The 12,400-nt window shown below is 49.4% G+C and overlaps 1 protein-coding gene across 2 annotated transcripts in view; it reads left to right on the top strand.

The window, feature by feature from the left end:
- The window catches only part of PLEKHM2 (pleckstrin homology and RUN domain containing M2), a 32,324-nt gene that overhangs the window by 1,425 nt on the left and 18,499 nt on the right, over nucleotides 1-12,400 (top strand). For both annotated transcript variants that reach the window (XM_053401138.1, XM_053401137.1), the window contains exons 2-6: nucleotides 6,705-6,811; nucleotides 8,046-8,155; nucleotides 9,409-9,508; nucleotides 10,260-10,347; nucleotides 11,306-11,492. In XM_053401138.1, the coding sequence (XP_053257113.1) occupies nucleotides 6,705-6,811; nucleotides 8,046-8,155; nucleotides 9,409-9,508; nucleotides 10,260-10,347; nucleotides 11,306-11,492 (592 nt within the window). The remainder of the gene's footprint in view (nucleotides 1-6,704; nucleotides 6,812-8,045; nucleotides 8,156-9,408; nucleotides 9,509-10,259; nucleotides 10,348-11,305; nucleotides 11,493-12,400) is intronic.

The following is a 12,400-nucleotide window of genomic DNA, read 5'->3' as shown; positions in this document are numbered from 1 at the left end:
GACCATTTCATCAAAGCTGTCACCTCTGTTTTAGCACCATATGACATCACTTAACCAGCATCCCTGGTTGCGAGTGTACATCTCTTTTCCCACATAGCCCAGCTACTGTGCTCTCTTGCTTCCTTATTCTAGCTGGACTGTAATAAGCCTGGGTATGCAGTCTCAACAACAAGCAAGTTGCAGCGCGTGTTGAATTTTCAGTGGGCCAAAGGGTTGCTTTCTTCAGCAATTGATGTTTTTAGAGAAGCCTCTGTTCCCATTTTACTGACAACAAACCGAGGCTGAAGGGAAGGGCTTCAGCTCAGTGGTGGAGCACCTGCTTTCTGTGTAGGTGGGAACATCCCCTGCTCAAAACCCTAGGCAGTCAGTGTGGGTCATCCTGAGCCAGGTGACCAAGGGTCTACTATCCTAAGAACGTAAGGCCAATTGTCCTTGCTGTGGCCAACCAGATTCCTTTGGAAAGTCTGCAAGATGATGGACCTGAGTTCTACAGCATCCTCCCCCTGCTGTGCTTCTCAGCAGCTGCTATTCTGAGTGTTTGGCATGCAGCTGTGGATGATGGGTATTTGAGTCCAGCAACATCTGCAGGGTACCCTGATGGCTCCCCACCGTGACAGGCCTTTCCCCAGCAGTGTTTTGTGAAGCTTATCTCTCCCAACCTCTTAAACAAGCAGATGCCTTCGATGGGAGGCACTTTGCTCTCTGCTGGCCCTTTGCTGCTTGAAGAAACAGCCCATTGATTGGCAGGAAGGAGAGCCAGCAGTGTGTAGTTCTCATAATTCCATTAATTATGTTTCCCAGCACTGCATCATCCAATTTACCAGTCATTCTTTCTTCTCCTTTGCCTTTTGTAACCTTTTCCCTGCCCCTGACTTTCATCTCCCAAGCCCATAATAACCCACTTATCCAAATGCACAGGCCATTCTGTGCAATATCTGCAGCCAGACATAATATGAAGGGGAAGTGCCTTTGGATAATATGTTCAGTTTGCAGAACTAGGGTTTTATACTATCTAGATCTGGCTATCCTTTGCCATGACTTTGCTTGGCTGTAGGGAACGAGAGGCAAGACTGTCCTCTTTGTTACCAACTGTGCCTTTTATATTCACTACTGAAATCCATTTTTTTTAAAGGCTTCATCCTTTTACTAGATCTGGCCTTTGGGTTTTTTATACCCTATAATGCTCAGCCTTAGCCTTAATCCTAACTAGAGCTGGCAATATATCATCCAAAACCGGATTGAAGCCAATATTGTGATAATCATATCATAATTTTTTACTTGGCAATATGTCGTGAATCATGATGTGTGTATGTGCTATGCATAAATCACGGTGCAGGAAAAACTTTGAAGCAGGCAATGCCTCTACATAGCTCCATCCTTATTTCAGACACTGTGATGTATCGGTATATTGCAACGTTTAGCTGGTGACATATCACAATGTTGAAAACCAGATATCGCCCAGCCGTAATCCTAAACTGAAGACTCTTACAGTGGTTTACAAAACAGTAACAAAAAGTAACTCACCCTTTGTGGTATACGGATATATGTGTAGTCAAACAGCAATATTCAAAGCAGAGATACACCTGTACAATGCAAATTTTTAAAATGTTCAGATAACTGTGTGTGTGCATTCATAAGGCTACTATTGCCCTGACATCTGTCATTCCAGGATGTTGCAGATATTATGCACCGCTTCTTTGCTCAACTTTAGTCCTTTCCACATCCAGGAACAATATGTTCATTTTGGCGTCATCGGGATGTCTCAGATTCTACTAAGAACCGGTCCAATGCAGGCAGGACAGTGGGGTTTCTTCTGAAAGTACATAATGAACACCTTAGCCATTGTTGGTACATTAGTCACTGTTTCTACACGGTCCTCTTTGATAGCTCCAGTTAGATAGCGTAACACGCAACATAAAGTAATCACAACTTAAAACCGTTTAAAGCAATCAGTTAGCAGTGCACCCTAGATACCAGCAAGGAGATGTCTTCAGACTTGCTTTCATCTTCTCTTCCCCTCTCACTCGCTCAACTCCTCCACCCTCCATCAGCCCCTTGCTCCACATAACCGCTCCTGTCTTCCCCAGGCAAATCCATTTCCACTTGTCCCACAGCAGTTGCACAAATTGCCAGTATTTCATGGCTGGTTCTTCCCACTCAACACGAAATATTGCATAAACGCTAGTGCTGGGTTGGGGAATCTCCAGCCTGTGGCCTACCAGACCTCCCCATTTGGCCCATGTGGTTGTTTTGGCCATGCCCACCTGCTTTCTCCCTGTGGCTGCAAAGCGGAGAAAATGCAAAACCCCTGTAAACTCCTTTCCAAAATTCTGAAGGAAGCAGGTAGAGACCCCATAACTTTCATAAATTGCTGTCTGGTAGTTTTTTCCTCATAAAATTGGGTCTCCATGAGTTCGTACTGTAAGGTCACATCACCTGGGGCTCATGTGTGAGGGAAGGGTGGAATATACATTTGATGAACTAGTTAATCAGATGATGGGCCTAGGTTTAATTTTATAAGATGCCCAAATGTTCCCTAACTCCACCCTGGGAGGAGAGCATTGCTGCAACTCCTTCATCCCTCTTGTTTGAAAGTGGGTGGCATAATGCAGTGGGTGCGTGAAGGAGTATTGCAAAATTCTTTGGCAAGAGTTGTGGTCTTTGCCATTGCATATGTGCTAACTTTTTGTGGGCTTTCCTAAAGCACCCTGGGGTGGTATTCAGGTAAGTCCTACTTGGCGTCAGCCCATTGAAATCAATTAAAATCAATGACACCCACTAATTTCAGTGGGTCTACTCTGAGGAGGACTAACGTGGAATACAACCCCTGGAAACTTGTTTCAGCAAGAAAGACAGTCCAATGAAGAGTGGTATTAAAGGCTTGATTTCTTTCTTTGAGGTGAATGGGGAACAGCTGCATATCAGGTAAATCCATTAATGAAGTTCAGCCAAAGGGTCCTGAGCTTCAGTGGCAGGAACATGGTCTTCTATGTTTAACAACTACTGGGCTGCTTTATAAAACAAGAGTTTCCCACCGGTGCCAGACTGTGTAGCCTGTGCGTTGGGTGCTGTGTCAGGGCAGCCACCAGCAGGTGCATGGAAGATCTGTGATGCAGAGGAGTAGGAGAAAGGTGCTGAGAGTGGCCCCTGGTAGCAGCAGAGCAGCTGTTGGCTGTGTTGGTTGCTGGGCACAGGAGGAGGGACGCCAAGGCTGGGAGTTGGAAGAGGGAGCTGTTGTCATTCCTTCCTTGTCTCCTGCAGCCTGCGGCCAGCCTGGCATGGCATGTGGCCAGGGAAGGGGCAAACGCTGGCATCCAGGCAGCGAAAGTGAGGAGGGCTGCTGTGTGATCAGCTCTGAGCTCTGACAGGGCCCCCAGGTACTGGCTGTAGAGCAGGACCCAAATGGCCACCGAAAGAACGAAATGGAGAAGAGCAACTTTCCAGCTCCCGCGTTACCATCAGCAGAGTTTCCTCCAGCTGTTGCCGTGAGCAGAGAATGCTGTCAAAAGCACATTCCCTCCTTCCTCTCTCGAGAAGTTTCACATCAGTACAAGGGCCAGTTTGCAGAAGTTGGCTGCAGCCAGCCAGCCGCTTAAGTGGGGAGCCCCTTTCCTCTAGGGGGGTTTCAGTGAGCAAGCCACAGTCCTCCTCCTCTCTGCAGGGCCCTCTCTTAGTGTGCTTTCCAGGATTTTGCCGCATGGCAGGGGATCTATGGCCTCCCTGCAACCCCCCACTCCGTCCTTTGTGAAGTGGTTGTTCCGTCCTCGAAGGAGCAGTCATATGCTTTGCATCAGTCTCAGCCTGCTCAGCTCATGAGCTGCACCAGCCGCTGCCTTTCTGGACTTGTTCCAGTCTTTGGAATCTGCCCAGCGCTGGCAGCCGAGCGCTGAAGAAACTGGCTCAGATTTGCCATGAAAGGGTCTCTGGTGGGCATCACCCCCATCCCATGTGGCCCCCTTTGCCCACAGAGCAGGAGGATGGCAAGCTGAGTTATCTGGTGTTGATTCATTGATCCATCTAGTTCAGTGTCGCCTGCTCTGACTGGCAGCAGCTCTCCAGGGTATCCGGCAGAGAGAGGCATTTTGCTCCTACCTGGGGCCTTCTGCATGCAAAGCATGAGATACCAGCCCTCTGCCCAGGTGACGTATGGACGTTGCAGAGACACTGCTTCCCTCCTGGTCTGAGCAGTTGTGGGCCCCACCCCACCCCCAGTTAGGACTAGGTGTTCATGAAAAGTATTCCACAGAGCAGTAGGCCCCTCAGCACTCCATACGGCAGGGGAGGCTGGGACTGACCCTCTTGTCATGGGGGTATTTTCCATCAGCTCTGAATGGTCAGCTGGGTTCAAGCCGAACATCTCAGCCAGGCGTCTGTTTACGGTGCTCTCTCTGTTTGTGTGTCCTGCCTGTGAATGCGCTTGGGCAATCACATGGGTGTTTCTTAAACATGGACACCGTTTGTTTTGCTTGTCAAAGGGTTTATAAATAGCTCTGTGACTCACCAGACCAGCATTCCCACAGGAGGAAATTTTGCCCTGTCACCTTATGGGTCAGCTTTGCTTCGTGGCATCAGCTGGGGCAGAACCTGATCAGTCAAGTACTGCTTGGCAGGATATCCAGTTGACACGTGAATCAACACCCTGATCAGGGAGGGAGGTCCAGCTTCCTGCCTTTCCTGCTGGTCGGGATTTTTCAGCCCCCCGGAGCAGGTGTTTTTACCAGAACATGCAGTTTTTACCCCATTGGGTGCAGTGTGAGAAAGTCATATATATAAACTAGGTGCCGAATGGCTCCTTAAACCAAAGTTAGTCACCAACACAGGATGTTTAGTTGCCATTTTTGGGCCAGGAGGCTCTGAAGTCTTATTTTTCAAATGATGGACTGACTGATTAATTCTGGCTAGTTCAGATGGCAACCATGAACTAGGTATAGAACGCTGAGAACTTAAAGAAGAAAAGTCAATTGATCCAGGGACAGTCCACATATATTGGCCTGTTCCAACCTCTCTTTTTTAATGGTTACACAGACCATTCGTAACATAAGAATATTCTTCACAACTGTGAGCAGGGCAGTGGGGTGGAGGAAGTGAAGACAAGCAACAACAATTAACTATATCATTGTTCACTGCTCCTTTTCCAGAAAAAGCATTTTGGCTCCTAAAATTCATTCTTATTGTGCAGATAGAATGTAACTGATTGAATTCTACAGGTTGGGGTATTAGTGTGTGGAAACCGTCCAGATCCAATGATTCCCAGGCGTGTACCTCCAGATGGTGGAGATGTCAGGCAGCATACTGGTGCCCAGGCATCTTCACTTGGTCGCAAGTGACCGATAGCCAGGTGCAAAATGACTAGTTTTGAGCACCAAGGGTGTGATAGTGTGGTACAGTGGGTATTGCTGTACTGGGGCCAGGCCTAGAGCCAGTAGTGGGGTTGGACTCTGAGATTTCCTTTATGGTTGGGAAAGAAAGGGTTGTATCCAATTAACATTTATTCAGAGTAGATCCATTGGAATTAATGACCATGATTAACTTCAGTCCTTTAGTTTCAGTGGCTCCCCAGGGTTTCAAGCAGGGGAGATGCTGCCAGGGCCTGGGACCTTTGGCATGCTTAGCAGATGCTCTGCCGCTGAGCCCCCTTCCCTGTGTGTCCTCCGTGTTGCTTCCCTTGCACTTGATGCCATTAGCCCATAGGGGGCGGAGCTCCAAGAGGCAGCCAGGCCCCACCCCCTCCAGGCCAGAAGCAGCTCTTCCTTGCGTCCCCCTCCCCTCCTTGCAGTCTCTGCTGGAGAGCTGCTGTGCAGGTACACTTTGGGACACACCCCTTGGGTGAGCAATTGCAAAATGGGCGACAGGAGCTATGGGGTGTTGCCTCTCCTGCCCCAGGCTCTCCCTGCGATCCGATCAGCTCGTCGCAGGAGCCTCATTCAGCTGAGGCAGCGCATTGCTTGGGTGTCCCTCCCAAAACTGGTGAGGCTGGGAACCCTGGCTTAGGGAGAAAATGTCCCTCCCACCTTGCTCTGTGCATCTGATTGGCCGGGAGAACTGTCTGTGTACACAACTGTATCCTAGCAGGCATACAGAGGTGGTCTGATGGAAGGTACCCACAATAAATATCTCCCCCCCCCCCCCGCTTGCTGCACTGTTGGACCCCTCTTGTCACCTGCAGGAAATAGCTCACGGCCAGAGTGCCTGCCTTGCAAACAGAAGGCCCCAGGTTCAGTCCCCGTCAGCAGAGCCAGTATGGTGTAGTGGTTAAGAGCAGTGGACTCGTAATCTAGTGAACCGGGTTCGCATCTCCGCTCCTGCACATGCAGCTGCTGGGTGACCTTGGGCCAGTCACACTTCTCTGAAGTCTCTCAGCCCCACTCACCTCACAGAGTGTTCGTTGTTGGGGAGGAAGGGAAAGGAGAATGTTAGCCGCTTTGAGACTCCTTTGGGTAGTGATAAAGTGGGATATCAAATCCAAACTACTACTACTACTCCTCTTCTTCTTCTTCTTCTTCATCTTCAGGCAGGGCTGGGAAAAGCCTTTTGAGCCCTTGAGAGGCATCTGAGCTCCTAGGTGCTTGCTCCCTGGACCCCTCTGGGGTGTCGCGATTCCTGCATTGCTACCTTCCGGCTCTACCATTCTGTAATTCTACAAGGCAGAATGCTCTCCCCCAAAACTCATTCACTGACGTGTTTTTTCTTTCTCTCACCCTTAGCTACAAAGCTACTTTGCTGCCTGCGAGGATGAAACCCCGGCCATCAGGAACCACGACAAGGTCCTGCAGAGGCTCTGCGAGCACCTTGACCATGCGCTGCTGTATGGGTAAGGCAGCCAGGCCTTCCTAACCACTTTCCAGTTCGGTGCTGAAAATATTCCCAACCCCCAGTGCCACTCCTCTCTTTGAAAATGTTGTAAAGGCGAAGGAACACTTGGTGAATTAAGAACCCGGCTTGTTTGAGTGGCACTTGCGAAGGGCTCTTACCGTCCCCCCCTTCCTTGTTCAGCCCACTTTACGAGAGAGCTGGTGAGCGTTTTCTCTTAAAGCAACAGGCTAGGCGTAAAAGCCCTGCCAGCTTCAGGCAGGAAAAACTGCCAGGCAGATGTTAAAGTCGCCAATATCTCAGTGCGCTTCTACAGATCTAAGGTGCAACTTCACTCGCAGTACGACGTACGGTTCTCATCACCACCCCTCAGACAGGATCTGAAAACCAAAAGCCAAATGACCGATGGAGCAGCTCCCCTGTGAAGAGAGGTCACTATGTTTGGGACTTGCTAGTGTAAGGAGGGAGAAAGGTGGAGAGATGGGATAGAGGCGTGGAGAAAGTGGGCAAGGGGAAGGGGAAGCTTTTCAGATCCCGCAGAAGGTGAGAGATTCAGGGCAAGCAGAAAGCAGCAGCAGCTTATGAGTTCTCACAGAGCTGAGCTGTGGAACTTGCTGCCCCAGAGGTGGTGATGGACCCCACCTTGGGCAGAAATTCATCGAGGGGAAGGGGGGGCTATCAGTGGAATTGCTAGCTACTGCAGCCACAGTCTTCCTCCAACATCAGAGAGGGCAGGCCATCTGAATGCCAGCTGGTGGGGAACAGCCATGGGGCCGTTGTGCTCACGCGCTGCCTGTGAGCCTCCTGGAGACGCCAGATTGGCTGCTGCGGGACAGAACGCTTGTCTTGATAGGCTTTTGGCCTGATCCACCAGCTAAGCTCCTCTGGTGTTCTTATAAGGTGAGAGGTGGTACCTGGAGTCCATTCATGAGCAAGTTGAGTTAGATATTTTGGGTCTGGGCTGGATCTCTCCTGAACATTTTTTTCTGGGGCTGCGGAGGCAATGAAAGGAATTCCATGTGTCTTGTCTGACAGAATGCCTGGTTTCAATAATTATTGTAACTGTGTAATGTATTTTATTCTGCTTTGTGTATTATTATTTTTTTGTAATGGCTCCTGCTACACAGATAAATAATATTCATATTGCAGGCTGGGCTGTTAAACAGCTCTGAGGCCGAGGCCTTGACACAGTGGCTGTCCTCCATCACCCTGTTTTTACTCCTCCGTTTCCACAGGCTGCAAGATCTCCCTTCGGGCTACTGGGTCCTGGTGGTCCATTTCACTCGCCGAGAAGCCATTGAGCAGATCGAGGTCCTGGAGCATGTGGCCACCAACTTGGGGCGCAGTAAGTGCGGGCCAGAGCCTGGCTGGCAACCGCCTTCCCGGGATGTAATGTGGCATAGTGTTTGTGTTACCTGTTTTCTGGTTCGACTTAAACCCAACCTGTGCCCTAGAATCTGAAGACAAACCTCTCCTTTGCATCCTGGCTCCTGCCAGGACTAGAGCACTCAGGATGCAGTAGAGAAACTAAGGAACTCTGTCCTTCAGGGGGTCCCTTTGGCCCCTCTCTGCCTGCCTTCCACCACTCAGATAAGACACTTTTATTTAAGCTAACTTTTAATTTGCCCAGTTAGGAATTGTCCTAGTCCTACTCAGAGGAGACGCATTTAAATTAAAAAACCTAAAGTAGTTATGTTCCTTAACTTTGACAGGTCTACCCCGAGTAGGGCTAGCACTGGCTACAATTCTGGATTTTAAATGGCTCTACTCCAGTTATTTTAGCTGTTAACTCTTTTCCTGTGGTCTTTTATATTATTTTTAATGCTGTATTGCTGTTGTTTCGGGGGTTTTTTAAATCTGCCCTGAGCACTGCCGTTGTTGCTTTCTTTACTGTAGAACGAGAGAATATAAACACTTTGAAATGAATGAAACACATATCCTGTTCTAAGCTGTTGCTCCCTTTGGGCTCCTAGCCAAAGGACTGATCCGGTCTTCCAGCTGCCAGGCCATTGGCTGGTTCCACAGTCCTCCTCCTCACAGGGGTCCCCCATCCAGGCACTCCCCAGGCCTACTGTAACCATGTTGTGTTGACTCTGAAATACGTTGGGACAGGGAGGGGAATTTGTGTTCCCTAGACCCCTCTCTGCTGACACAAGGACATGCAAGCTTCTGAGCTGCACTGAGATCTTCGCCAGGCTGCCAGCTTTGGACAGAACCAGGTTCCTTAACAGGGGCAAGGATGCTCTGATCCGGTAGTGTTTTGCTGGTTAAAGGAGGGGCTGATTTAAGGCTGGCACCTTTTTCAAAAGGGCTTAATCCTGGGACATTTGATGGGCTTGGCCTTGTGTAATACAGAAAAAACTGTCTTGTCCTGCAACCTGAGGTTAAGGAGCAGGGCATGGGTAGGCTCAGAGCGCATGGCTTCCCAGCACCTCTTGGCAGCAGCTGAGCATTGTCTCATGATCACATCTCGGAAGCATTACCCAAAGCCTATGCATTGAGCCTGTTGCTCTTGACATTTAGCCATGGCGGGTGGGAGGTTGCCTACTCCTCAAGCAGTGCCCGTAAAACCCTCTCCTTTTCCGCCCCCCCCCACAGGCCGAGCATGGCTGTACCTGGCCCTCAATGAGAACTCCCTGGAGAGCTACCTGCGCCTCTTCCAGGAGAACCTGAGTCTGCTGCACAAGTACTACGTCAAGTGAGTCTGGCACTGGCATGGAGAAGGCACAGCTGCGCTTCCCCCCACCCTTAATGTTCAAACAGTGTATGGGAAGTGCAAACTGTTGAGTCGGCATGTTTTAAAATACATACAACTATTCCAGTTCACTGGTTTCTTAAGTAAATCGTCTTCTTGAATGCACCATAGAAAACACACAAAGTTTACATTATTGGGTGTCCCCACTTAATTGAATATTGCAGTTCAACAGACTTTGGGTTATTGGGAAAAGGTTTAAACAGTACATATCGTTAGCATGGGTGACTTACTTTCATTTTCTAAATGAAATTCAAATAAACACACTAATTCAGATTCCATTTGGCTGAGAGTGCCAGAAGACTTCTCTTCTCTTTTCTTTTTTTAAATAAAAACTTAATGATTTTATTTAAACAAGACCCGCAAACGGAAAATGTTTACAACAGTGTAACACAGTTCAGTTCAGAATACCAGACAAAGAAAACTTTCTGATTCAAAATTTTCTGGAAAACCAACATATTTTTCTTCAATGATGTTGCAAGGAGTCCGAACAGACAGATCTGCTTATGTGACTTGGAATATTAAATGGAAGCCTTTTCAATCTTTCCTTCCTTGCTGAACTTGCAGAATTTGTCTTTTCGGATTGCAGAAGGAAGGGAAAGTTCAGATGGGAAGAGGTTGGGCTTTGTTTTTACCTGGGTGGGCCATGAAACCTCTGGGTTCTTGGATGACCTGCTTCAACTTCTCTCTCCCACAGGAACGCTCTTGTCTGCAGCCACCATCATTTGACCCTCTTCCTCACACTGGTCTCTGGTTTGGAGTTCATCCGCTTTGATTTAGACCTGGTGAGCAAATATTCTCCTCTTGCTGGAGAGTAGCAGAGAGACAAACACACACAGAAGCAGCAAAGAACAAACTCTTGATGCAAACCTGCCCTGTATTTTTCAATCCCCCTGGCCCCCATTTGGCTACCCCAGTCTTTGGCAGCACAACTTTCATCAGGCTTAGAATACACGCACGGAAATTTCCATTCCTCCTTTTGAGTTGCAGCATCTTGTTGGTGCCACGAGGAAAGCTTAATCCACCTCCTGCCCTACCCTTCAATTTCCTGCATCTACGGCCAAATAAAGATCCTGCATTGATTTCCCCCCCCATTTTGAAAGGCCCTTGCTTCTTCTGTATTACATTAGCAGCATTTAAGAAGTACTTTGCTAGACACTAGGACTAAGAGCCCTGTGTGGAAAGTGATTTACTGGGCTGGCAGGGGGGAGAGAGAGAGGCTCAAGAGGGACCCCTTCATTACATTGGCTGTTCAAACCCCTTTCGCTACAGCCTTCTGATTTAGTCTGGACCAAAGAGGAGCAGCATTTCGCCTTCCTTTTATTCCTTAGGTGCCTTGAGGTGTGTCCTGAGTTTCAGTGGCGAGACCTTTTCAATTAATTTGCCAACCAGGCGCATCAGTGTCAAGGAGCCTGCAAGCAGACCCTTTCCCCGCAAATATGCCTCTCCCAGGGCTGTGGGTACTGAGACTTCTCCCTAGTCAAGTTACCCCCTCTTGTTCTTCCTTAATAAGCAGCCCTCTGAGCGCTGGCATGACTGTGGCTCCAGTTCTCTGCAGTGCTTGGAGGCAGCTGGCCACATGCAGGTGCCCTAAGAGAGGTGGTGCCTGGAAGGAGGATGGTGGCAGCAGTGAGCAGCCAGCTGTGCTGTCAGCAGGGGCTCCTTAGGGGAGGCAGGTCAGGAGGTGGGTTTCTCCATTCCCTAGATGAACAGTAACCCCAGGTTTTTCCCTGGCCCTTCCAGGATGCCCCTTACCTGGACCTGGCCCCCTACATGCCAGATTACTACAAGCCTCAGTACCTGCTGGACTTCGAGGACCGCCTGCCCAGCTCAGTCCATGGCTCAGACAGCCTCTCCCTCAACTCCTTCAATTCCGTCACCTCCACCAACCTGGAATGGGACGACAGTGCCATTGCCCCATCCAGCGAGGGTAAGTGGGGTGCAAGTGTTTGAACAGGGCTGGAAGAGGCCAGGCGATTGGTGCACAGTGCCTGAAGTCTGCAGGCAGAAATCCCTCCTCGCTCACGAATCATCAGTTTGGGGCGAAGGCACAGAGAGTTAATCCAGTTTGGGTATCTAGTAGTGGTGCTGTTTCTCTGCAGAGAGAAGGGGAGGGAGCGTGAGTGATTTTGCTAGTAGGGTATTCCAGCCCTCTGTGCTGGAGACCCAGAGCGTGGGTGACATCTCCCTGTCTTCGTGGGCAAAAGCCAGGGTCGGGGAGTTACCTGCAGCCAGGTCTCTCCATGGCCTAAAACGCTTCCTCTTGGAGACACATGAATGGAGTACTTCTCTAAGAGTGGTATGTTTAATAAGGTATTTGAAAATGTCATGCTGGGGGTGTGCACGGTTTTCTCCCCACCTGATGCTGGTTAAGCCTCATCTGCCTGTGCTGTAGAATGAACTGGGTAGTCTCAAGGTGCTAGACTGGACTGTACCACATCTGAGAGCCAGTCAGGGGAACCACTTTTTTAATGCCCTCTTGCATTCAAAAAACGAACAAGCAAGCAGGAACAGACCCAGAGGTATAGAAGGCAGGCACAACTAAGGAGTAGACCGAACTTGAATATTCCTCCCTGGTAAACTGCCGTGTTTGTTGCTGGCAATGATGGCGTTTCCTTTCTGGAAGTTTTGTATTTGGGGGAGCATTTGGAAACTGGCACCTCCCCCCCCCCGCAGCCTGGAGTGGTATAATCCAGCCACAGTTCCCCACCTCTCTGCCCCATACGTACACCTGTGCTGCTGGGAAGAACCAGCATGATGTAGTGGACGGATTGTCAGACTAGGGTCTGGGAGAGCAGGGTTCGAATCTCTGCCTGGCCATGAAGCTCAGGGTCACTT

This window comes from Podarcis raffonei, chromosome 8 (assembly GCF_027172205.1).
Source record: "Podarcis raffonei isolate rPodRaf1 chromosome 8, rPodRaf1.pri, whole genome shotgun sequence".
In the NCBI taxonomy this organism is placed as follows: Eukaryota; Metazoa; Chordata; class Lepidosauria; order Squamata; family Lacertidae; genus Podarcis; species Podarcis raffonei.
This window is presented reverse-complemented; position numbering and strand designations above follow the sequence as displayed.